Here is a 26,536-nt window from a genome sequence, read left to right as displayed (position 1 = left end):
AGGACAATTGACTCTGTTTGTAGGCAGGCTTTCCTATGAGTCAGGCTGGGAGGAATAAAGGCTTGGAGTCTCACAGGACATGTAACCATGTCACCTGGTACTGAAATCCATCTTAAACCTGGTGCTTTTCCATTTAGAAGGGGGTGGGGGAGCAGAAAGACAAAAGATTCCCGCCTTGTGCCAAAGCCATATAAGGGGGTGGAACAGAACAAAGGGGGCTGCAAACATAAGAAATCTCCTAGCTACCACCTGAGCTGGAACAAGGGCTTTACCAGGGAAAAGGATTGTGCCCATACTAGGAAGGTATCCAGTCTGTGATAGAAGCTTATTGAAACATCTGAGGGTGAGGTTTTAGCTGTATTCAGTTTTCTTACTGTATTAGGCATAGACTTGCGGGTTTTATTTTATTTTGTTTGGTAATTCACTTTGTTCTGTCTGGTATTACTTGGAACCACTTCAATCCTACGTGCTGTATATAATAAAATCACTTTTTACTTATTATTTAACGCAGAGTATGTATTAATACCTGTGGGGGGCAAACAGCTGTGCATATCTTTCTATCAGTGTTATAGAGGGCGAACAATTTATGAGTTTACCCTGTATAAACTTTATACACGGTGAAACGGTTTTATTTGGGGTTTGGACCCCATTGGGAGCTAGGCATCTGAGTGTTAAAGACAGGAACACTTCTTAAGCTGTTTTCAGTTAAGTTCGCAGTTTGTCGGATGTGGTTCAGACCTGGGTCTGGGTTTGTGGCCGGCAAGCATGTCTGGCACATCCAGGCAGGGTTCTGTAGTCCTCAGCTAGCAGGGAAAGCAGGGACAGAAGTAGTCTTGGCACATCAGTTGGCAGCCCCAAGGGGGTTTCTGTGATCCAACCCGTGACAATGGCTTTACATGCACTGGTGATCAACAACGTCCAAAACCACTGTGTGTAATTTGTGGTGATGTTCTAGCAAACAGCAGCCTCAAACCTTCTCTACTTTGGCTCCATTTAGAAACTAGGCATACTGCACAACTTGACAAGCCTGTTGATTTTTTCAAGTGAAAATTAGCTGAGAGGAAAAGTGACATTACCAGTTTTTTATCCAAAGCAAGTACTGATAATGAAAATGCACTTGAATGGTCATACCGCATGAGCTATCGAGTAGCAAAAGTATCAGAAGCTCATACCATAGCAGAGAGCTTGATCGATCCATGTATAAAAGATGTACTTCATTGCATGCTCGAAGAGAAGGCTGCAAAAAGGATTGACATGGTACCTTTGTCCAATAATATGTTGTCACAAAGAATTAATGACGTCCAAATAACGAACCTGGAGAGCTCATCTAGTCCAGTCCTCTGAGCTGAGGCAGGGCCGTGTATACCTATACCAGCGATACTCAGACCTCAGTTGATCAGGACTTAAATCAGTGATCAATATTACCCAAAAGAGCCACAGCAGTGTGAATTCATTGTTTCATTTACTATTTATAGTATCAGTGTCTATTTCCTTTATATTCATACTTCCATTCCTATGGCCTTTCTGAATTCAGAGTTTTGTGGTTCCAAAATATCATAATAAACCCTACTTTTATCAAAGTTCTCTCTGAGGTAGAGCAGGTCTTCTATGGAGTACTCATCATGCATTCCTGTCCAAACAGTCAGGCTGTACCTGTATTAACAGAGTTATTAAAAGTCCATATTTTTATCTTAGTACAAAGCATCAAACACATAGAAAGACAGCACTAATAGGCTTCTAAAATAATTAGGACTCTGTATCTTAATTTCAGATACAATTACATATAAAAAACTAAAGGATGTTAAGGTTGGAAAGTCAAGCAATCAAACGTTAGGAAATAACAGAATTTAGGTTGCCTGGGAACTATTAATTCAGCATCCTTGTGCCTGTGTATTATGATACAGTCTTTAATTACATGATCACATACTATTTTTTCCCACAGGATCACAAGATAGATGATGCTCAATGGTAGCTATTCACTATTTCTTTTTGTTCATACCATTCTATCCCTGCCTCTCCGATGCTAAACAATTCATTTAAACCATACTCTTCATAGGTGGTCACTGATTGTGTTCCCGCAGTTTCTGGATGTTCACCTTGAGATATCTGGAGCCATATTTGCCATAATGCTGAATACTCATTGGGACAACTGAAGTCAATTGGAGTTATGCACTAAAACATATAAAGTACTATAAAATGCTAAGTACTCTGAAAAAAAAAATCAGGTCCTAGGTTTCTCAAATTGGGTACCCCAAATTAGTTGACAATTTACAATTTTGCCCTTGATCTCTAGGTTTCAGATCCTCCTCTGCAAATGGGGATAACACCACCATCTTACCTCACAAGGGTGTGGTAAAGATAAATCTGTTAAAGTTTGTGAACTACTCAAACTATGGTAAGAGCTATAAGAAAAGACCAAGAGGAAGTTAACAATTCTGTATTCAGCGCAGTGTTTCAACAGAGTGTAGTAAATAAGGCCCTAGCCACACACTGAATAGTGAGCGTACAAAAAAGATATTGAACAGCTACCCATTCAGTGAGCACCATCCATCATGTCCACTGAATAAAGAGGTCCTACAGGAAAAAGTAGTATGTGATCATGCAGTTAAAGACTATATCATAATGCTCATGCACAAGGAGAATGACTTAAGATTCCACCTTAATACTGGCATTTCCTAATTTTGAGTGCTTTATTTTGTATGTTTACTGTTCTTTTAATATAGTTATTTTGTATATAATGTCCTGAGTGTTTAAAAAGCAACCTGAAAAAATGAATTCTATTAAGAACAACCATATTGACTCCTGAATTGGTCATGGGCAGGGTTGGAACCTTTACATCCACAGCACAAACCTTTACTACTTAAGCTAACAGAGTAACTGTTAATGGTAATAGGTTGTTATTAGGGCTGTCGATTAATTGCAGTTAACTCACATGATTAACTCAAAAAAATTAATCATAATTAAAAAAATTAATCGTGATTAATTGCAGTTTTAATTGCACTGTTAAACAATAGAATACCAATTGAAATTTATTAAATATTTATGGATTTTTTTTTACATTTTCAAATACATTGATTTCAATTACAACACAGAATACAAAGTGTGCGCTGCTCAATTTATGTTATTATTTTTATTACAAATATTGCACTGCAAAAATGTTAAACAAAAGAAACAGTATTTTTCAATTCACCTCATACAAGTACTATAGTGCAATCTCTTTATTGTGAAAGTGCAACTTACAAATGTAGATTTTTTTGTTAAATAACTGCACTCAAAAACAAAACAATGCAAAACTTTAGAGCGTACAAGTCCACTCAGTCCTACTTCTTGTTCAGCCAATCACTAAGACAAACAAATTTGTTTACATTTAGAGGATATAATACTGCCCTCTTCTTATTTACAATGTGACCAGAAAGAGAGAACAGGCATTCACATGGGACTATTGTAGCCGGCATTGCAAAGTATTTATGTGCCAGATAGCTAAACATTCATATGCCCCTTCATGCTCCAGCCACCATTCCAGAGGCCATGCTTCCATGACACTAGTTAAAAAACATAATGTGTTAATTACATATGAGACTGAAATCCCTTGGGGGAGAACTGTATGTCTCCAGCTCTATTTTACCAGCATTCTGCCATATATTTCATGTTATAGTAGTCCCAGATGATGACTCAGCACATGGTGTTCATTTTAAGAACACTTTTGCTGCAGATCTGACAAAACGCAATGTACCAACGAAGGTACCAATGTGAGATTTCTAAAGATAGCTACAGAACTCGACCCAAGATTTAAGAATCTGAAGTGTCTTCCAAAATCTGAGAGGGATGAGGTGCGGAGCATGCTTTCAGAAGTCTTAAAAGAGCAACACTCTGATGTGAAAACTTCAATATCTGAATCACCAAAAAAAGAAAATCAACCTTCTGCTGGTGGCATCTGACTCATATGATGAAAATGAACATGTGTCGGTCCACACTGCTTTGGATTGTTATTAAGCAGAACCCATCATCAGCCTGGACGCATGTCCCCTGGAATGGTGGTTGAAGCATGAAGGGGCATATGAATCGTTAGAACACCTGGCACGTAAATATCTTGCAATGCTGGCTACAACGGTGCCATAAGAACATTTGTTCTCATTTTCAGGTGACATTATGAACAAGAAGTGGGCAGCATTATCTCCTGCAAATGTAAACTAACTTGTCTGTCTGTGCGATTGGCTGAACAAGAAATAGGACTGAGTGGACTTGTAGGCTCAAAAGTTTTACATTGTTTTATTTTTGAATTCAGTTATTTTTTGCACATAATTCTAGATTTGTAAGTTCAACTTTGATGATAAAGAGATTGCACTACAGTACTTGTATTAGGTGAACTGAAACATACTATTTCTTTTGTTTTTACAGTGAAAATATTTCATGAAATATACATCACACTTATTTTTACTATATAATTATAAAATAAATCAATTGGAATATATCCGATATCAACTCGATCGAGTGACAAGGACTGCTGAATGGAACTCCTTCCAGGGTTTCATGAAATACATGTAATATATTGTATTCATTTCATGAAATGTAAACACTGAATCTAATACAAAGTATATACAAAATGAAACTGTTTAAATTGGTTTGAATTGATTCCAAATTGAGAGATTAAACTATTGAGTTTATTTGACTACATTTGAGTTGAGAAGTCTTTATGATGGAACTCAGTCCAATGTTTCAAGGCTTTGCAGATTCAGTTAAGCTTAGTAGAATTTTAATATTTTGCGCACACATAAATTGCCCCACTTTATTACAGCAGACAGAATATCTTTAGTCCATATATTTTATGGGGGAAATTCCCACTTAAAAAAATCATTTCAGTTTGCTCTTTTATTGATAATGTAGTAGCTATCTTGAATGCAAATTAATACATATGACAAAATAAATTTTAAAACTGAGTAATTTTTTTTTTAAAAAAAGCTTTTTAATATGGTTTGTAACAGGTGTGCACATAATAAGTGTGTAACATCTGACTACTATCTGCCTTTATCATGCAAATGACTAAATAAGAAGTCCTCAAACTTACCTGTTTGACTTTTGTAATAACCAGAGCAACTCAGATTTTGACTGTCGTACCAAAGCTGCTCTAACAGGGAACGTTACAGGCTGAGTAAGTGCATCACATATCTGAGCCATCTCTTTCACCATTGCCCAACTGTATCCTATTGGAAAGATCATTTGATGCAGTATTAAGAAACTCTCCTCATTCCTATCAGAATATAAAGGTATCAAGATTTATAAGATAGTTAGATTTAAAATATACCACTGTTCCATACTGTCGACATGTGGATTTTGTGAAAATCTACTATTTCTAAAAATAAAATTGAACAAAACATGCCTATGAACAAAAATGAAACTGACTACTCATTTTCACTGTCCAAGTTCAGAAAAATGCCAGAAGTAAATATCAGCATAAATAGTGAAAAATAAATTATACAGTATTTGTAAATTCTGTATTTCAGTTACTTAAGTGTTATTTGTAATATTTTCAAAGAAATATTAGTTATGGAAATCATTGGGAGTTCTGCCATTGACTTCAATCGAGACATGGTTTTTAACATAACAGTGACCCTTTAAAAATAAAAGGAGTACTTGTGGCACCTTAGAGACTAACAAATTTATTTGAGCATAAGCTTTCGTGAGCTACAGCTCACTTGAAAGAATAAGAAAAAAGGTAATTTTAAGAATATTTCAGAAAAAATAAAAGAAACAACTGCCATGCTTTTAAGTTATACAGAAATGAGGTGGCTAAAAATATTTTAGTTAGGGTTTGGAGAAAATATGTTTAAAAGCAAGCAATTTAACACAGTTTAAAAATTGCTTGCTTTTAACATCTATTTTTGCAAGCTTCAAAAGCTAGTAAAAAAAATTTTTAATTTGTTTTTTCATTCAATGTAATGGAAAGTGTCAGGTAACCTTAACTACACGCATTGCTATCTCTGCCATCTATAACATCACAGTGGTAAAAACACTAGTGGCCAGCAGCATCTTGTCTACACCAGTGCTCCACTGCTGCTGTCACTGGTGAAGCTGCACCAGTGTTAGAGTAGTGCAAACTTTTGGGGGAAAAGATTAATGTAGGTCCAGCCTGTACGTAGAACTGTGATTTAATACGCAGGTAATAACCACTTCAAATATCCAGTTACAATTAGTGCAGTTACGCTGTGTCCATACAATCACATTTTGCACAGCAGCCACACATCAAATGTATTTGTACATTCACATCTATCACACTGTTTTCCTCTGTTTGTATGAAGGCACTCTGGGAAAAAAACTGGGCTGATATCACATAGTATCCCAGCCAGGAATTAAATGCCCAGGTAACTTTATCCACAGAGTACCAACATCACCACTTGGGGTAATGCACTCTGGGATGTTGTATTGCAGAGAGAGCTGGGAGAAAGAAGGACCAGACAGCCCTGTTACCCAAACATGATTAGCTGCTCCTGCCTAAAACAACACAACAGTGTTACAACCTGATTACAGGAAGACAAAAATCAACTTAGGCTGCCAGCAAGGGCAATACATAATTAACTGTCACCTTATCTAACATTCCTCTTACTTAAATACTACGCCAGCCTCTTCTGAAAACAAAGTTACATGAAAATCATGAAATATCTCCTCAAAAGCAGAAACAATCAGTTGGAATCTATGTGTCCAGTACTAGTTATGTTGTACCAACCACCTGTACGTGTGAAGTTTTAAACTAGCAATTGTCAGAATGAAATTTTATATCTTTAATGCCTTTGGCTGCTAAGTATTGTTTTTGCTGTCTTTTACCAGTGCACACATCATAAGCCTTCCATTTCCGTTTCTTAGCTTATAAAAGTCTTCATACAATCTCTTTGATGGAAAGGCCATTTTGATGTGAAAATGCAACAGTTGCAGTCATAGAAGATCAGCTGTTTTTTTATATTATAAAGTGAGGTAAGAGTGAAACAAAAGCTCCTGTCTGAGTAATAACAGTATGCATAAAATGAAGTGAACTGTAATTAAATATTTAAACTTGTATTACACTTCCTTGGACAGTCAGATTTGTTTTCACTTTTTAAAATTTCACTTTTTAAAAATTCATGGATAATCAGCATGCAGAAGTGAACATGGCCTGATTTACAAAACCCTTGCAAAGAATTCAGCTTCACAAATTTAAATAAAAAAATACAGTAGGACATATTAAGGATCTTGTTTGAACTAACAAACTGTCTTAAACCATCTCATTGTCCTTAATTATTGCAGAAGTCTGAACAAGGATTAATTTAATAGAACATTCATACTAAGGGCCTGATCTTGCAGTAATTCAGTGGAAGTTTTGCCCAAGATGGGACTGAAATATTGACAGCTGGAAGGACTGACAGCAGCACTGTAAAAGCCCTGATATCTAAGGAACAGGTTAAAAAAATAAATACAGTTAACTTCAGTAACAGAAATATAGTGGATCTATATATGTTCATAAACCCTATTTTCCAATTCTATACTAAGTTGCAAAATGACATACATTTAATAAAATCATTGTCTTTTAGTCTATTTTATTTATGTTAATTACATTTAAAAAAAACTGACACAGATGTGTGCAAAAGAAATTGCATCTATGTTATTGAGGCAAACATGGAGGCAACCTCAAGCCTTGCAGCATGTAAATCTTCCATCTTTACCTTTATTGCATTGTTGAGGCTGCCACCCAGTTGTCCAGCCCAACGATAAGGTCACATCCGGGCAGAATGAAGTTACAGTGTCTAGAAATCTTTTTGCATCCACGACAGTGTTACTTCCATTAGGTCCAGGGAGAATGTCTGCATTAATCCAGACAGGTCGCCTCAGATGCAGCTTTATGCCTTCAAGAAGCATCATAGAGGGCTTCACCGCTGCTAGACTATAAAGATAAACATACTATCAGCAAGACAACAGATTCCTAGTGATATGATGGGAAAAAAATACAATACACACACACTCTATTGAAACTGTTTCCACAAGCTAGGGCTAGTTCAGGCAATGCTGTTAATCAGCTGCTGGGGACCCCCTGTTTATGAGGCCCCATCCCAATCATATCCAGATTACAAAGCTCATGTGGGTAAAGTTTATGCCTCACTGTTGCATTGTATGGAGTATGAAATGCTTCATGCTCACTGAGAGCTCTGGGGCGAGTTGCCTGATAAATCAAGATGTCTTCCTCTTCTCTTCATTGTGCCCTGGTTGAGATTCCCACCTTCTCCTGTTTAATAGGACACCTCCATCTACTATTTCCCTGTCTCACTCACAAACACATATACCTATTCTCTCTTCCTTTCCAAACTTGGCATATTTAAGGCAGATGGATGAGAAATGTCACACACAATCTTGGCTACTGTAGCTGGCGGATCTATTTGCTTTGCTTTGCAGGGGCTCCAGATGTCCCTGAACTAATGCTGCTACAAGCTACTGAATGCAAAAGATAAATATCAGGCATCTCAAAATATACTTTAAAAGCTTGTAGATTTCCCTAGACAAAAGGAAAGAAATTTTTTCTCCCCAGAAACACTTCATAGGTGGAGCTTCTGCCTACTTCTTCCTGTTCTTACCTTAATATGCCAAGCTCTTGGAATTAAGCAGCACATAAGACCCAAACTGATATTATTTGTATTATCTGAGTGCCTAGGAGCCCTAGTCATGGACCAGCACCCCATTTTGCCACCACCACAGCAGTGTCCAAAACCAGCATAAAAAGTGGGATTATATGGTCAATCATGCTAATGGAGCGGATTAAAAAGATAACCAACAGGAGTAATATGCAAAAGGTTCCTATATATATACTGTACATATCTCTAATACAGGAACAGCTTTATTACTCCTAAGGGAATTCTGCATCACTGCGAATGTGCAGAATTCATGGCCCCCTGCAGATCTCTTTGCTTACCCGCAGAAAAATGACTTCTGATGGGGAAGCAAAGGGAAGCTGCAAGAGCGATCATGTGCCCACTCCCTGGCAGTGCAGACAGGTTGGTTTGGGCACCCTGAGCAGCCGGTAGAGACTTAAATCACTGCCGGGGAGGGGCGGGGGCTGGGTAGTCATGTGTGAAAGAGAGAGAGAGACACTCTTTCCCTCTCACTTACTATAGCAGCACTCTTGGCGTGCAGGGGCAGTGCTCTGGGGTATTTCTGAAGAAGCAGGTGTGGGGCAGGCTCTGTTCCCTCAGGCGGAGGAGAATGTAGTAGCCTGCCTCCTTAGTGAATTGTTCCCATTGTTTTTAGTGAATCCTCCAGGAGTATAAAACAGGTGTAAAAATTTTAAGGCTCCTTTACATTGCCGGAGTGGTGTAAAGGAGCCTTATTGTAAAGGACAGTAGGGCCTTATAAATGCTTATGGTGCTTTAGTGATTAGAACTGTTCCAAATTTTTGGACTGAAAAAATTTCCTACCAAAATATGCTCCTTTCTGGAGATGGTCAGTAGCATAGGCACCAACTCCGTGGCTGGAGCACCCATGGGGAAAAATTGGTGGGTGCTCTGCACCCACCGGCAGCTCCCTGTCCCACCACTCCCAGCCCCAGCTCACCTCCGCTCCGCCTCTGCCTCCTCCCCCAAGCTCGCCACCACTCTGCTTCTCCCCCTAGCTCCCAGTGCTTGCCATGCAAAACAGTTGTTTCGTGGCGGCAAGCACTGGGAGGAAGGGGGAAGGAGGGGGAACATGGAGGGTTCCGGGAAAAGGCGGGGCCGGAGCGGGGATTTGGGAAAGGGGTCCAATAGGGGCACGGATGGGGCAGAGTTGGGATGGGGACTTTGGGTAAGGGGTTAAGATGGGGGCCAGGCAGGGGGCAAGCACCCACCGGCGCCTGGAAAAGTTGGCGCCTATGGTCAGTAGCCAGTATAAACTGTGAATTTGAGTCCCCAGCCCTCACTTGTTCTTCAGTTGCCTATGATGTAACACTAAGCATATGACTGCATATATTTGTTGACTAATAATTAGAAGTAAAGGGTCAGTACTAGCTATATTACTAACAGACAGAGGGGGTTTGGGGATTTCCTCCAATGCTCCCCACTCCCATTCTCCATCCATTGTATTTTAGTTTAGATAAATTACCAAGGTAATTGAAACCAGCTGGATTATATCCCATTATTTTGACAAAAATATGCAGAATTTTGCAGAATTTAAAAATATTGTGCGCAGAAGTTTTTCGCACAGAATTTCCCCAGGAGTACTTTATCCAAAAGCTGCTGCTCTTTTGGACAGTTTCTCTCATGTTACTCTCCTGCCTGTGCTTGTACAATGTGATTGTATTTTTTAAATGCTTTTATACAATTACATTTTTATACTGCAGCATTATTTTAAAACCTTTTTGTAAAACATTGTATTTGGCTGAAAACTTGTCTTGGAAAAAGAAGAGTGAATTGAAAACGAGTTTTAACAATATATATTTTTTTAAAACTACTATACTTTTCCCTTCCTTCCCCGTTTCTGGCTGACACTTACAGAGTCTATATAACAATAAAAGAATTTAGCCTACCCATGTATTCTGTATTTTCATAAACACATGAAATCTGTAAATGTCAAGGTATAGTTTTATTATTAAGGACAAAAGATATAAACTGCAATTTACAACTGTCCTTCAAGTTTTGCATTTCTATTGCACACTTAATCATGCCCTTCTATATGGCGATCCCACCCCCACATTTTGATTGTAAAAAACAGCTACTGTGCATGCATATTAAGGCACAAGTATATGGAATTTTCCAATGGAAAATTTCCAGCCATCCTCGTGCGCATGTTCTAAAGGCCTGTTTTTGGCCTGAGGAGGGTTTAGACTGGTGAGAGCCCTGGCCAAAGGAGGGACGAGGTGTCTTTCTAGAGTTTCTATTCCTCCTGCATGAACTCTCTTGCCTATTTTGAGGCTGGTAACTCCTCAGTGGGGGCTGTGGTCTAAAATGCCTCCGCTAGTTGGCAGGAGTGTGAAGGCCAAGGGACTTTAGGGTGGCCCTAGAGTCCTTGAGGCTGTGCAGGCGGGAGTCAGTCTTTTCTGAAAATAAATTCTGACCCTCAAAGGGGAGGTCCTAGATGGTCTGCTGGACCTCATATGGGAGGCCAGAGACCTGCAGCCAGGAACTCCTCCTCATGGCCACCCCAGTCGCCATGGTGCATGAAGCCACGTATGCTGCATTCAAAACTGCTTGCAGAGACGTCCAGGAAATTAGTTTACCCTCCTCTACTAGCACAGAAAACTCTGTGCAAGAGTCTGGAGGCAGGAGTTTGGTAAACTTTGTCAAGGCCCCACGTGTATTAAAGTTATATCTGCTGACCACCTCTGGATGGTTAGTGATGCAGAGCTACAACCCCCCTGTCGAGTAAACCTTTCTCCCGAAAAAGCCCAACTTTTTGGCCTCTCGACTTTTCAGGGAGCCTGGTAGCCCTGGTGCTCACGCTGGTTGGCCACGTCCACTACTAGTGAGTCCAGTGGGGGGTGCGTATAGAGGTGTTCGTACCCCCTTGAGGGGACACAGTATCTCCGCTCAGACCTTTTCGCAGTGAGCGGCAATGAGGACAGGGTCTACCACAGTATGTTGGTGGCTTCGCTAATGGTTTTGATCAGCAGCAGCACGATATGGGATGGCCCAGGAGGGAAAAGGATATCGACCATTTGGTCGGTCTCCTCCACCTCCCCCTCTATTTTAATATTGAGGTTCTGAGCCACCCACCTCAGCAGCTGCTGTAAGACCCTGCTGTCCTCCAGGGCTGGGGCAGTTGATGTGCTGGCCACTGCCTCATCAGGTATGCAGATCAGCTGGGTCACCGTCAAAATCTCTGGTGTCAAAGGTGTGGGCGGTGTCCTGAAGGACATAGAGACCACCGATGCCGATCTGGAACTGTAGCTCTGCCCTTGGCTTTGATGATAAGCCCAGGGCGTCCAAAGTGGCCACTAAGGAGCTTGCCACTGGCCCAGCCATGGTGCCGCGTAGGAGTGGCGGTCTTGGCAGGAGTGGGACCTCCTGCTCCTACTGGAGCACAACTCTGCTTCCGACTCCGAGGCCTCCGACTCAGATGGGTGCCGCAAACTGGGGGACCGGAGCATCTCCTCCACGAGGGTGGCCAGTGCCAGGGAGTGATGCACTGGGGATGATGCACGCATCGCCATCATTGCCGGCTTGCCGATGGATTGCACTGGTGCCCAAACCAGTGCCAGCGACCTCTTCCGCCTTGGAGGGGAGGCTGGTGCCATAAGTGCCAGAAGGTCCGATGAAGCCTCGAATGCCTCAGGCATGGAGGGGAGCTGCAGGTCTTCTTGGTGGTGGGCTGGCAAGCGATGAGGGTCCAGACTCGACTGGACCCCCCGCTGGGGCAGGAATCGACATGAGCCGTAGCGGTTGGGCACTGGATGGAGGCTTACCGACTGCCTGGTCCTTAGACCTGGTCAGGGAATGTCCTCTGTCCAACCTCTTCTTTTTGTGAGGTACCAGGGATTGAGACCAGTGCCTCACAGAGGTCTGGGTCCTGTGCACAGAGCCGTGGTAGTGCTGAGGATCTCTAGAGAAGCCCTTCCTTGGCACTGGCTCACGCATCAAGATGCTTGGAGCTGGCTCCCCCATGCCAGGTTCTGACTGAGGCTGAAGCGCTGCCTCCATAAGTAAAATACAGAGGCGCTGATCTCTGTCCTTTAGGGTCCTAGGGCGGAACTCTCTGCAGATCTTACAACGTTCGCTAAGGTGGCCCTCACTGAGATACTTCAAGCACTAAGTGTGCGGGTCACTTCTGGGCATAGACCTGCCACAGTCGGTATATGCCTTAAAGTCCGGGGACCCAGGCACAGCCCGGTGCCAGAGGAATGTTGCAGGGGGAGGGAAGCCCCCCAAAGGAAACATATGAATGTATTTCACTAACTATACAAATAAGAACAATACTAGTACTATATACACTAAAAAGGACACTGTGAAGAACACGCGCTTGCCAAGGCAAGAGCAACTGGGAGTTCCAGCTGGCCGTAACAAGCGGTAAGAAGGAACTGAAGGGGTGGCGGGTCAGCAGGGCCCTATATTGAGTGCCCAGAGAGCACCCAGGCCGACCCTATAGATACTGCTGGGGAAAATCTTCCATCTGTCGTGCACGCGGCATGCGCACACCTGATTGGAATTGACATGAACAAGCACTCAAAGAACAGATATTTATAACAATTTATAATACAAATATTTTTCAGTTTTCTACCTTCAGTACTTCTGAAAATCCAGTACCATATCTCTGAATATGGGCACCGAGAAAATGAGGAATATACAATACCTCTACTCTTGAACTAACAGAGTAACTGGAGAGGATAAAAGCCCACCGTTGCTATGTGGACCATTCACTACAGAGGAATAAGACAAACGCTTTGTCAGTGGGCTTCACAGCTATTTGCTGTCAGCAGAAAAATGTAGAAACTGGGAAATCCTGCGGTAGATTCCAAATTTTGAAATGGATTGTTTCTAGTGGTTATTTATGCTTCTACCCTTTACCCCAGCCTCTATGCGTCTCTGTTCGTAGCCAGTCTCTCCAGATCCAATTCCACCCCACACTCTCTGTCTATCCACCCACCACCCGACTTTTGTGACCTACCCTCTAAGCTCCTACACATCCCCATGACTCCTGCACCCTTCTGCTCCTATCCCCAGGGAGCCTCCGCAAGTACCTCCATCCATCCTTATATACACCCCTCTCATATTAAATCTCACCCCCCAAAAAATCCCCATTAGCCCCAGAAAACCCTTCCCTACCCTCCTCAAATATTCCCCCTCCCATACTGAGACCCAGCGCCCCAGCTCCCTCGATCAGTCCCAATGGCCCCCCCCAACCCCCCTTATATATTTCCCCTCCCCCACTGAACCCCAACACCCCATCTAGCCCCTCTCCTCTAGAGGGGTGGGAGGTCCTGAGGTGGGGAGTCATGTCCTATTGCTGGGTGAGTGGCCCTTTGGAAGGGTGACCAGGCCAAATCTGAATGAGCAGTGCTGTGACCCTGTGGACTGGGTTGCAATGCCCAAAGCAGAGAACTGGCCCCAGCTCCGCAGGACAGGAGCTGCTGCTGCTTGGTCAGTTTTTCATTTTATGTTGTTTATAAAGGTTCTTTTCCCTTCTGTGTGTTACTTTGCATTTGTGAAATACATGGGGCTTTACCAATCTGTATTTGTACCAGGCTAGTTGCTCCTTTGCCTCTATGCTGCCTGAATGCCAGTGAGTTAGGGCCGCTTTGAGAGCCCTAGAGAGAAAGTCGCCCTGATCTCAGCTCCAGTGCCTGATGCCACAGTGGCCCCTAATAGCCAGAAGGATAAATTGCAGGGAAAATCCTGAGCCTGCATCCCTAGGTTGAAGCATGCTCACTACATCTTTGAATCTTTGAAGAATAACGATAACACTCTCTAACAAATCTTCACGAAGCATGTGCAAACTGCAGTTTCCAGGAGATTACAATTTAACCAAATTTGAGTGAATTTTCACAGGAACAGCAAAAGGCACATCCTTCACATAAAAGCAACCCACTGTTAAATTGCAAATCCATGCTCCAAAGCATAAAGGCATGAGGACTTCTTGAGGAATAGGTGGTAAGAATTATTTAACAACTTCTTCTTCCCTAATCTCATTCTCCAAAACAGCTAATTTGTTCTCAAAACAAACAAACAAAAAAAATCAGTAGCTTAAGCTAGATACCTGGCATGAAAATTTTCAGTCTGAACAGTTACAGTTTGGCAAAGTTAAAAGCAACTGAAAACAAGGTATTATAATGGAAAGTGCTAGGCTACCTTACCTACTGGTGATGCTACCAGCTCCGCCATATGCAATAATTACTATACAATATTTTAAAATACAATAACTGTTTATTGCATATGCAATATTATTGGTAGTCTAAATACTGTAAAGCCTTGGGACAAACAGCTTCACTGCATCCATTAATAAAAATAAGTTGTGTTTGAAAAATACTTCTCTAGTGCACAGATATTCATAAAAAGAAACCACACACACACACAAATAAAAAACAAGTTTTGGTACCATTTGTGATTAATCATTTCTGATGGTACTGTATTTCATTACCACTTATTATGTTTGATTGTATTTCACTATTCAGTAATGCATACATTACAGTAAAATGTATTGTTAATAAAAGTTCTGTAAACAGAAGTTTGCCCTACAATGGACAGCACCAACACACAACCAGTCGGTGGTAACTATTAATAAATAATAATAATGCAGAATCCTTGTGAGTCTTTTATATACCTCTTAAAATCCAGCTTGATGCCTTTTTTAGTGTTCACAATCTCATTTAGCCATGTCTGCAATGTGTTGTCACTGTTTGTTTCAGGAGGATGAGCCATGATTGGTTCACCATTTCCTTCTTCCTCACCACAAAGAAGAATATCTGCTTCTACCATATGAGCAGCACCTGTTCATTTAAAACATTAATATTGTGACATATCCAGATCCCCAACTTTTCAGATTTTGTGCATGTATATTATATATTACACACAAAAACTACATTAAAATAACATTATAAGATTGCAAAGTCAAGAACTCCAAAGTTAGGAAATGCCTGTGCAACTTTAATTCAACCTTCTGCATATGCTTTATGACAGCGTTTACTTATATGATCACATACTATTTATTCCACAAGACCCCAGCCTCATTCACTGCATAGGATTGATGGTACTCACTTGATGAACAGCTATTCAATATTTCGTTTTATCCCCATTGTTACTTATGTGACCCTAGGCTTTATTTACTGCACACTATTCACCGTGCTCTGAATACAGAATTATTAATTTCCCCATGGGCTTTTCTACAGGACTCATCGTTACAGTATCCAAGTACTTCACAAACATTAACTGATTTACCTTGACAACACTCCTGTCAGATGATAGGGGTGGTATTATCCCCCATTTTACAGATGTAGAGCTGAGGAAAAGAGAGATTAAGGTCAGAAGTGTCCACTAATTCTGGGTGCCCAATTTGAGATGCCTAGGACCTGATTTTTCATAGTACCTAGCATTTTATATGTTCAAAGCAGAGCATTTATATGTTCAAAGTCAGTTGCAGCTCTGAGTGTGCGGCACTTCTATAAATCAAATCCCAGGGTCTCAAGTTCAGGCATCCAGAAATAAGGAACCTGTGAATAGTGGAATTTAAGCAACTTGACTATAGTATCACAAAGGAATTCTGTGGCAGAGGTAGAATTCAGTTCTTCAGAGCAGCATTCATCTGCCTTAATCATGAGATCCTCCTTTCTCTTGCTGCAATCTCATTCACAAACACCTTCCAACTTCTGCAACAAATGAGGCAGGGGTCCTACAGACAACAGTCTCCTTCACAACACAACCCAGAGCAGGTCCGTCATGTGCACAGAATGAAGTAGGGGTCCTGTTCAAAAAATAGTATGATCACATAATTAAAGTCTGTATCATAATGAATATGCAAAAGGGTGCCAAATTAAGGCTGCACAGGCATTTCCTAACTTTGAATCCTTGGCTTAGCAACTGCACTGTTCTTTTCATGTAAATTTTTGTATGTTATTTCTTAGGTTTTTAAAAAAGCAAACTGAAAAAAACCAACAGAAACTGCATCATGTGACATCACATTTACACTTATATGGCAGTTTTAGAATGTTTAGATCATAGGCGCCGAGTTTCTAATCTGCTGGGGGGTGCTCCCCCCCGGCTCCAGGCAGGCACCATCCCCACTCCACCCCTTCCCCCAAGGCCCCACCCCTCCTTGTGTCTTCCCAACCCCTCCCCGCCTCCTCCCCCAATCACATTGCACCCTTGCTCCTCCTCCCCAGAGCCTCCAGACGGCGCGAAACAGCTGATCTGCGGTAGGTGCTGGGAGGAAGGGGGAGATGCTAATTGGTGGGGCCCACCAGCAGGCAGGAGGTGCTGGGGGGAGGGGGTGGTTCTGCTATGGGGGCTGCCAGTGGATGCTCAGCACCCACCAGTTTTTCCCCAGGGATGCTCCAACCCCAGAGCACCCATGGAGTCGGCACCTCTAGTGTAAATCCACTGGACAGGCCATGGCCACTTGAGCTAATGGAGTAAATGATAGCAATAGTTGGTTGTCATCCTCTGTGACAGCACTAGATGGAGATGAGACATACACCTGGTCACTGGGTTTCACAATATGTGCTGCCAGCAGATAAATGGTGAGACTCAGGAATCTCAGGTTCCACTCCAGACTCTGGAAAGGAGTGTTCTCTAGTGGTCACTGCAAGCTTGACCTTTTGTGCTTGGACTCCTCCAACATGTCCTTATTGCAGTATTGTCTCTTCCCCATCTCTGGCTCCTCGCCCCAGTTTCCTCATTGCAATCCTGTTCTCCTTGCCCAAACAGTCCTAGTCTCCCCTGACAGACTCCCCATCTAAGCCCAAGTTCCCACCCATGTCCAGTCCCAATCTCCTTGCCCAGCCAGCCTAATTCCCCACCAGCTCTGACTTCTTGTTCCTTGTGCAGCCTGTCCCCATTTCGTCTTCCCAGCTGATCTGATCTGTCTCTCTCCAACCCATGGCTTCCAGTCATCTCCATAGTTTCAGCCCCTCTCCCCATCCAATCTCAGTCCAATCTCCTCATCCACCCCTGCCTTGTCCAGCCAGTCCCAATACCCCCACATACCCTATCTGATCTCAGTGTCATTGTCCCTAGCTCCCTTCCCGCAATAGCTCCAGCCTCTCCTCCTCCATGGCTCCCATTCCTCTTTCCCAACCAGTCACAGCTCCCATGCTCCACCAGTTCCCAGTCCTAGCCTCCTTGCCCAACCAGTCCCTGTCTCCTCCCCAACAACATCCAGTCCCAGTTTCTCTCTCCCCACCTGGCTCCCGGTCCTAGTCTCCCCCGCAACCCGCCCCCCCAGTAGTTGTCCCACCAAGCTCCTTGTCCCAACCTACTCCTTTCCCTCACCCTAAGTCTTGCTCCTGTCCCCTCTGTACACAAATCAGGCAGCTTCCTCCTTCACACTGCCTTGGCAACAGAACAATGGGGGTCATTGAGAGCACAGGCAAGACAGTCTCCCTGCTCTCAGTTCTGGGGCCCAGTCCCACACCAGGCTGGAGAAGCAATTACAGGAAAATTCCTTCTGAGTTCCGTAGCCAGGGGAACATACAATGTCACCCTGTAGGGCTGTTGTACACACAGTCTGGTCAACACTAAAAGTTGCGAGGGGATGGATCATTCTCAGTTGCTGTGTGAAGACAGTGCATGCTCAGTTCAGTCACGAACAGGAGCTATGAAGGGATGGAGCATGCTTAGTCATTCTGTGGGTATGGCGCATGTGCAGTCTGGTTAGCACTAGGACCTAGAGGGGATGGAACATACTCAGTGAGGATAGAATTTTAGGAGATTTTAGCTGCTAAACTTTAAGAAGTCTCTACTAAACCTGTGTGAACTGTGGTTTTTCAAAGGCTTATAACTTAACCAAATTTGCATGGCTTTTCACCCAGGAACAGAAAAGGCATATCCCTCATAAGGCCATTCCCCTACCAAATGTCAAGCTTCTTCTCCAAAATATGGGTGTACCAGAGTTTCTCAAAGAAAAGGTCTCCAGATTTTTTTAATATGGCCAAAATAACTTATCTTTCCTTAGCCCCATTCTCATAACTGACTCAACAATCCTGGCTGAAACTTTCCAAAACAATTCAGCCTGAGACAGATGGCCAGCATGGACAATTTCAGCCCAAATGTTAAAAATGGCAAAGTTTTAAGAAAAGGAAAACAGGCTCTTATAAAGGAAAGTGTCGGGCAATCTTAATAGGTAGTCCTACCAGCCCCACCTAGAATACATATATGCACATATTTTAAGTTACTTAGATTTTAAAACTTGAGACATAATATGAGACATAACTTTACTTTCAGTAAGCAGCAGAGTAGCTGAGTTACCTATTTTACTAATTCCTTCACAAATCTAATTAATTCCACTGGAAACAAAATCTAATAATTTGAGGTAATTAAATCTTCATGAAGAAAAAAAAATACAGTTCAGAGCTTCTAAGAATGATTATCCAATATATTCACATTAAAATATTTTAAAATCTTTATTTTAAAAAGCAATTAATAGAAGAAGATGATCTGTTAATGTAAGACCACAAATCCTTGGAACCCTAGACTGTTTGCAAAACCTCCATGTTTCCAAATGTAACTGATGACTAGATCACAGTCATCACTATCAACTAAGACAGAAGCAGAAGATCACCACTATCACTCCAGAAAAATGAATGAAGCCTATTGGCAGATGTTTTCGTATTCTCTGTCTTGATGGGAATGACAGATTTTGGTGACATTTTTGGGTAGTTATCTGCATCTGTGTATCACAGAATAGCTCACACAAGTTCAATTAAAGAGTGCAAAATCAAAATTCTTCAATCACTGTTGGCAGATATCAAGTGAACTCAGGAGTAGATTCAATATTAAGATTATGGAACTATTCACATAACTACACTTCGGTCAGATTTTCTTGGATATATGCCACAAAAAGGAACATTGGACTTATTTCATTTGATTTCATCTGAATGCACTGTTCACATCCATAAGTGGAATTCTGGACAGTGGCTTATATGAGAGCATTGAGGACTGACCAGTTTGCACTTTGAAAATTCCACTCACGGTCTATTAATAAATGACATCTTAAACTGGATAAGGACAAAAACAGGGTGGTCGCTTAAGAGAAGACAACACAGAGTAGTTGTTGATTTAGTGTGACAAAATAACTGGTTAGCAATTATTAAAAATCAAGCAGAAAAATATCAGGTGGATAGTCATAATCAATGACATCTTGAAATGTACTATGCTACTTCAGCTCATGACAAAGATACAAGTTATTTTTGGATGCAGCGTTCACCAACAGGATTGTTAACTTTGTGCCTTCAACAGCAATGAATACACCACTTAGGAAGACAGCTTGGGTGACAGAATGAACAAATCTATTAATTACCATATCCATACTTGTGCTTTGTCAATATGGGTGACAGCACAATTAAACTAACTTTTATGGTCACAACAGAGACACATTCTACATTTAATAGCCAAGTCTCAACATCCTTACAAATGCAGACAGCAATTCAGTATGTGGGGTAACAGTCTTGATAACAGTCAAATCACTTGCATTTGGCAGATGTGCTTCTTGGGGTGTAAAAATATCAAAGTACGCATTTAGGAGACAAATAAAGATTGTTTACCCAAAAGAACCAAACTGAGTATATCCTTTCCACAAATCCAAATGGAATTTAATTACATCTTAACTTTGGACTCTGCAACACACTAATCTATGTTATGTCTCCAAACTAAGATTATAGCATCATAAAAATATTTTATGTGAAAACAATATTGACAGATCCATTTTCCAAAATACACATACAATACTTACTTTGTATTGCCTTTTTCATTTGTGATCTGTTGTTTGCTGCATGATACCAGATGATTTCTGCTCCATCTCTGGTTTTAATCTGGTCAGTGTTCAGAAAATAATCCAATACATTTTCACTCCAAGCTCCTATGTCAATAATATTTAAAGTAAGTACTGCATACATGAAGAAAAGTTTTAAATACTTTCTTACCATTGCAACTGAAAAAGGAAGAAAGACATCAGAAAAGAAGAGACTAAGCAGATGCCTTTCCAATCCTGCTTTAAAAAACACAATCCGCAGACTACATGAAGTCCAAATTCAACTTCTTTCTGGGGATTTAGTTTACTAGCAGAGAAAATAAGACAAAAACCTTCTCCTGGTCTTGGTCGTTCCAAAGGTTCCTCCCAAAAGACTATTCAGTCCTCACATTTGATCTTCTCTTTTCATGGTTCAGAGTAGCAGCCGTGTTAGTCTGTACTCGCAAAAAGGAGTACTTTTCATCATTTGATGAAGTGAGCTGTAGCTCACAAAAGCTTATGCTCAAATAAACGATGAAGTGAGCTGTAGCTCACAAAAGCTTATGCTCAAATAAATTTGTTAGTCTCTAAGGTGCCACAAGTACTCCTTTTCTTTTCATGGTATAATTTGCACGGCTCTTATAAACAGTAAGGTAGCATGTAACTTGCTACCTCGGCTCAGTAAATCAGCAGGATTAGCAGCTACTAACAAAAAGAGTGGGTGTATGACAGACAGTATCCAGTAACATCTTGGGACAAACCTTATTTAATTGAGTTTAATATCTTGGGAGTCCATTGTATTAAAAATGCTATTGTCTGTGTGTTACTGAGCTATTGTATGTATTTCCATGGAACAGTAAATAGGATAACAGTAGGGGATGATCAGGCAAATTCATTCAGGTTGTAACAGCTCCAGAGAAACACTCTCCTCCCTCCTCGGTAAGGTCCACATATACTAGTTCAAACTGAATTCTCCAGGGAACAACAGACAAAGAAAAGATTTTTGGATAAATAGCCGGGCTCCGTTGCACCTTTCTGATCTAAGTGACAGACAGGATTTCTGGTCCAAGATAGGCCCCAATCCTTAGGGAAAGACTGAAAGGATTTTGACCTACGGAGGCCCCATAAAACTAAGTGCTTGTTCTGAGCCGAAGCTGTGATGAACTTATGACCACAGTTCCCATCATCACTGTGTGGGGTCTGAAGGACTAATTGCCAACCAGAGCCCTTGTTGAAGTGAGAGGGTGATCTCTGGCAAACTTATTAGCATCTGTATAGATTATTTTATTTTTTTATACGTTTTCTCTGTAATGCTTGCTATCTTAAGACTAAAACTGCTTGCTTAGAAACAGCTGTGGGTAATTTATGACTAAGGCTATGTTTTAGTCACAGGTATTTTTAGTAAAAGTCATGGACAGGTCATTGGCAGTAAACAAAAATTCATGGCCTGTTACCTGTCCATGACTTTTACTACATACCCCTGACTAAAACTTGGGGGGAGGGGCTCTTGGTGTGCCACGGGTACTCAGGGCGGGTCGCGGTCAAAGGCGGCATTACAGGTGCTCGGGAAGGCTGGGGCATGCTCCTTACCCAGCTACTGGGAAGCGGCGACCTCCAGCTCTTAGCTCCATGTGCTGCTTCCGCTCCGCCCCAAGCCCCAGTTCTGCAGTTCCCATTGGCTGGAAACCGCAGCCAATGGGAGCTGCGGGGGCAGTGCCTGCAGGCGGAGGCAGCACATGGAGCTAGGAGCTGAGGCAGGGGAGTTTCTGTTGCCCTTCTAGGGAGCCCCTCCCCTCCCCTCCCCCCAGTGAGCACCTCCCCACACCCCAATCCTGAGCCCCAAACTCCTGCTGCTGGGAGGTGGGGGAGCCCAAGATTGCTCCAGCAGCAGCTGGTGTGACTGGCCCAGGGGCTGCCTGAGCTGCTCAGGTGGCTCCCAGGCCAGCCACACGGGCCGCTGCAGAAGTCACGGAAAGTCACAGAATCCATGACTTCCCTGACAAACACTGAGCCTTACTTATGACTGTGGCAATCATACTACGGTACCATCTCTGAGAAGTGAGGCAGACCTACTTATGCAGTCTGTCTTTTGCTGGGAAAATCACACTATAGTCAGGGAACTGTGCAATATCCTGGTCAGGAGCGAGAGAGATGCAGTTTCCACCCAAGAAAGGCAACAGCTAGGGAGCTAGAAGCCTGAGAATAGTGCCCTTGCTGAACCACTAAGGGGAAACACAAGTTGACCTGAACTGTGACAAAGTGTTTCAGTAAACACTGCCAGTTTGTTACAGGGAGGAAGTGAGAGAGGGGCTAAAATATAGAGAGGGGGGGAAAAAGAGACTGAGAGGAAAAGATTGCTATTGAAACCAAAATTCCCATTTATCCATAATTCTATAATCCTCTCTCATCTGTTGTAGTCTCTTCTTCTACCTTCCGTTGGCAAGAAAATGATGGTATAATAGGTGCAGCACTACAGAGATTTTAAGTGTAACTATAAAATCTCCCTGGTTTTATAGGTGCTTCTGTTGCCCTTATGAACCTCACCATTATGGCATCTTCCTTTCATTCATCTGAACTGTGTTAATCTATTCTTCTGGAAGCATCAGGTAATAAATTCAGATTGTTGTCCCATTGTTACAATGTACTTCCCATTAGACCTCTGCGTGGGACTATTTTTAATTCCACTACCACTGTTATGCCAGAGGGTCCCACTGCAGGGCTCTACTTCCCACACAAATTCCCAGCAAGAAACAAAAATCTGATAAACTCAGAAAACTCTTTTCAGCTTAAGGCTGCAGTCTCTCAGTCTGAGGGCACATTATCTTTCAAGAGTGAGAGTTTTTAAAAACAACAAACCACCTGATGTAGAGTTTAGTTGCATTTCTCAAATAAGGCACCAAAACTATTTTCATTTTGCCCCTGGATATACCAGCCCACCATCTTCCTGATGTATATCTACTATCAAAACTGCAACAAAGAATGCTCATTTTTTAATTTGTTTCATATATAGAGAGCCCTGCAAATCATGGATATCCATTTTATATCCACAGACCATTTTTGTGGATCAGATGCGGACCCAAATTTTGTATCTAGAGCCCTGCAAATCTGTGGATAACTGCTTTATATCCATGGACCATTTTTGCAGATGCAGATACAAATTTTGTATCCATGCAGGACTCTACATATATAGATCTTAAATACTAAGTGTGATGATTTGCCAGCACACTAACTGTTGTTTTTTTATTAAACTGTTCTGATATGATTAGGGGATGATGCCTGTGAAAGTAAGATGCTAACTTTGCCTAATGACACTTGGATAATTGGTTGACTCTACCCTTAAGGAGGAATGAGAAATGACTGCCTCCATTCAATGCCTTCTGCCTCAAGCAGGAATTCATAGAATCCTTTTGTGTGTCCTGTGTAAACAAGGCTGTAAAGCAGCACACCATTGTACTATTAAGACATTCTAGTTTTTCTGATCATTAATAAGATTGGACTGTTGCATGAGTCAGATCATTTGGGTGCCTTGTTTGAGAACTGCAATCTTGACGCTGCAGTTCCTGATTTTATATTTTCTTCAGATCTCAATATTTATGCAACGTAAGCCACACTCACACTGCTAAGTACTGCGACTTTACTTAATCTCCATAAAAATTCAGTACGAAAATTTCTTTAGTTTAGCTAGTCACAGCATGGAAATGGAGAGCAAAGAAAACTTGGGGGGTGAGGGGGGATGTTACCCTTCTTGAGGTTGGCTGGAAGAGAGGTTCATTAACATACACCTTTTAAAAACCTTAGAAGGGTAGCCATATGGGGCTTGCCAGGAGCATCCCAAGCCCTAGGAACTATAAGGAAAATTATCAAGAGCCCTCTCACACTCCAGGATCTATGCTCGTGGACAGACACAGGCAGGAGGGCCCCTAGCAGCAGAGGATTGCAGGCTTTTTGCGAGGGTCTGAGGCGCGGAGTAGAGAGGTCGGCGTAGGGAGCGAAGGGACAGCTCCCTAGGACCAGACAGCCCATGGCGGATGCAGGAACGTTTCCGCCCCACTTTCACGCGACCCGCGGGTGTTTTCCGCTCGTCGCGTGGGCCGCGGGTTGCTTAATTCTGCGCCGTGGGCGACGTGACGCAAACACGCTCGGATTCATGACGTCATGTCACAAACGCCACTAGCGTCACGAAGTCTCTTTCCCCTCACTTATAGTCTCCGGTTCCGGCGGGTTCTCCCCGCCATTTAGTCTGGGGTAGGGGTCGGTTTTCTGTCCAGCCGCCCTGCAACTTGCGTCCTCCCGGCCAGGCCATGCCCCCAAAGCCAGCGCCCCTAGGCAGAGCCTCTTGCCCGCGCGCCAGGCGGCTTCCTTCTCCGGGAGACTGGGGAAGGGGGTTGGGTTGCCAGGGAAGCGGGGCTACCGCCGCCCCCCAGAGCAACGCACGCAGCGAGCGCCGAAGGGCTGGGCACCGGCGCTGACGACGCCTCAGGGAGGCCGGTCAGGGACAAGCGTGTGACGGGGCGTCTGGGAGAGCAGACAGGGCGAGGAGCTGGGCTCAGACGATGCCTCCGGCGGCTGCACCACTCCCTCGCCCTAACCCCAGCCAGGCCTCCTCGCCCTCGGGCTGAGCCGAGCCGCGGTTGGTTTACCACAGCTCCGGTACCGCAGCCCGCCCAGCAGGAGGGCACCTGGCTCTTACCGAGCTCCCGCTCCATGGCTGGGCGCAGGAGTCTTGCCGGCTTAGCCCCGCCTCCTATGGCCGGGACTCGATTCGGCCTCGGCGCGCAAGGATCCGGGATTCCCCTCGGAACAGCGGTTGCTCCTGTAAGGCAGCACAGCGTCTCGTGACTGCTAGTGCGAACGGAAGCCGTCTTGCTCCGCGAAAGAACTAGTTCCTAGTTCTTGCTGCTTCCTTCCCAGGTGCCAGGGCCGGAAACCCCGCTGAGGGCCCAGTTGGGCACACTGCGGCCCGCCCAGGCCGGGAGAGGCCCTGCCGGCGTGTGGAGGGACAGGTGCGGCTGGGCCAGGCCCGTGGCAGCAGGGTGATGGGGCAGGAAGACGGATTAATACCCAGACCCCCCGAAATGGCATTTCATGGGGAAGATATTAACGGGTCACCATAAACCCCGTGCGTGCTGCTGTCGCTCCCCTACGTCACCGCAGGGAGCTGTGGCGGCTGCATCACGGTGCAGCGTCCAGTGAGCCGCCCTGTCCCCTTCCGAGGGGAAGTGTCCGCCTCGTGCTCGGGCCGGGTAGAGGTAGCGCTGCCCGCTCGGGCCTTTACACTTGTTAAAAAACGGTTACGGGGCACGAGCCCTGAACCTAGAATTACGTTAAAGGGGGGTCACCACTTGGCCCTAAAAAACTTTTCCACGTATTTTTACATTTTTAAACAAGCAGCACAGAGCCTGGTTTCAGAGTAACAGCCGTGTTAGTCTGTATTTGCAAAAAGAAAAGGAGTCCTTGGGGCACCTTAGAGACTAACCAATTTATTTGAGCATGAGCTTTCGTGAGCTACAGCTCACTTCATCAGATGCATACCGTGGAAACTGCAACAGACTTTATATATACACAGAGAATATGAAACAATACCTCCTCCCACCCCACTGTCCTGCTGGTAATAGCTTATCTAAAGTGAGCATCAGGTTAGGCCATTTCCAGCACAAATCCAGGTTTTCTCACCCTCCACCCCCCCACACAAATTCACTCTCCTGCTGGTGGTAGCCCATCCAAAGTGACAACTCTTTACACAATGTGCATGATAATGAAGTTAGGCCATTTCCTGCACAAATCCAGGTTCTCTCACTCCCTCACCCCCCTCCAAAAACCCACCCCCATACACACACAGACTCACTCTCCTGCTGGTTTAATGCCTAAACTGCAGCCGTCAGAATAAATGAGAAACTACGTTCCACGCCTCTCCTTGACAAGCTAAGGTGAATGCAGTCAATAAAGGAACTGTAGAAATTGGCACAAGCTTTTTATATCAGGGAGTATTAACACCTTTATAAAACATAATGTAAACAGAAGTAAAACAATTATAATGAACGCTTTAAGGTAAAGAAATATGCAGTCATAGAATCATAGTCAAAGCGCTATTGTAAGGTGTAAGCCTAACTGTTTTAGAGAGACTGTTCTTTCTGAAGTAGTTATTAAAAGGAGGAAAATTGACAACTTATCAAAC

At 43.1% G+C, this 26,536-nt stretch overlaps 1 protein-coding gene across 5 annotated transcripts; it reads right to left on the bottom strand.

Annotated features, from left to right (window-relative positions):
• Positions 1 to 625: 625 nt before the first annotated feature.
• FAM151B (family with sequence similarity 151 member B) lies at positions 626 to 25,172 on the bottom strand. 5 transcript variants are annotated; one of them, XM_077817117.1, is made up of 6 exons: positions 25,052 to 25,172; positions 20,365 to 20,490; positions 15,244 to 15,409; positions 7,692 to 7,909; positions 5,066 to 5,201; positions 626 to 1,653 (listed from the first exon to the last, which is right to left on the bottom strand). In XM_077817117.1, exons 1-6 carry the CDS (start codon positions 25,065 to 25,067, stop codon positions 1,500 to 1,502), a joined length of 816 nt encoding a protein of 271 aa, XP_077673243.1. In that variant the 5' UTR covers positions 25,068 to 25,172; the 3' UTR covers positions 626 to 1,499. The 5 variants fall into 5 exon arrangements, with proteins under 5 accessions (XP_077673243.1, XP_077673244.1, XP_077673245.1 ...); XM_077817118.1 differs by lacking the exon at positions 25,052 to 25,172 and adding an exon at positions 24,155 to 24,742; XM_077817119.1 differs by lacking the exon at positions 25,052 to 25,172 and adding an exon at positions 24,238 to 24,742.
• Positions 25,173 to 26,536: the final 1,364 nt, after the last annotated feature.

This window comes from Eretmochelys imbricata, chromosome 5 (genome assembly GCF_965152235.1).
Source record: "Eretmochelys imbricata isolate rEreImb1 chromosome 5, rEreImb1.hap1, whole genome shotgun sequence".
In the NCBI taxonomy this organism is placed as follows: domain Eukaryota; kingdom Metazoa; phylum Chordata; order Testudines; family Cheloniidae; genus Eretmochelys; species Eretmochelys imbricata.
The sequence above is the reverse complement of the archived record's forward strand: the minus strand, read 5'-3'. Positions and strand labels throughout refer to the sequence as shown.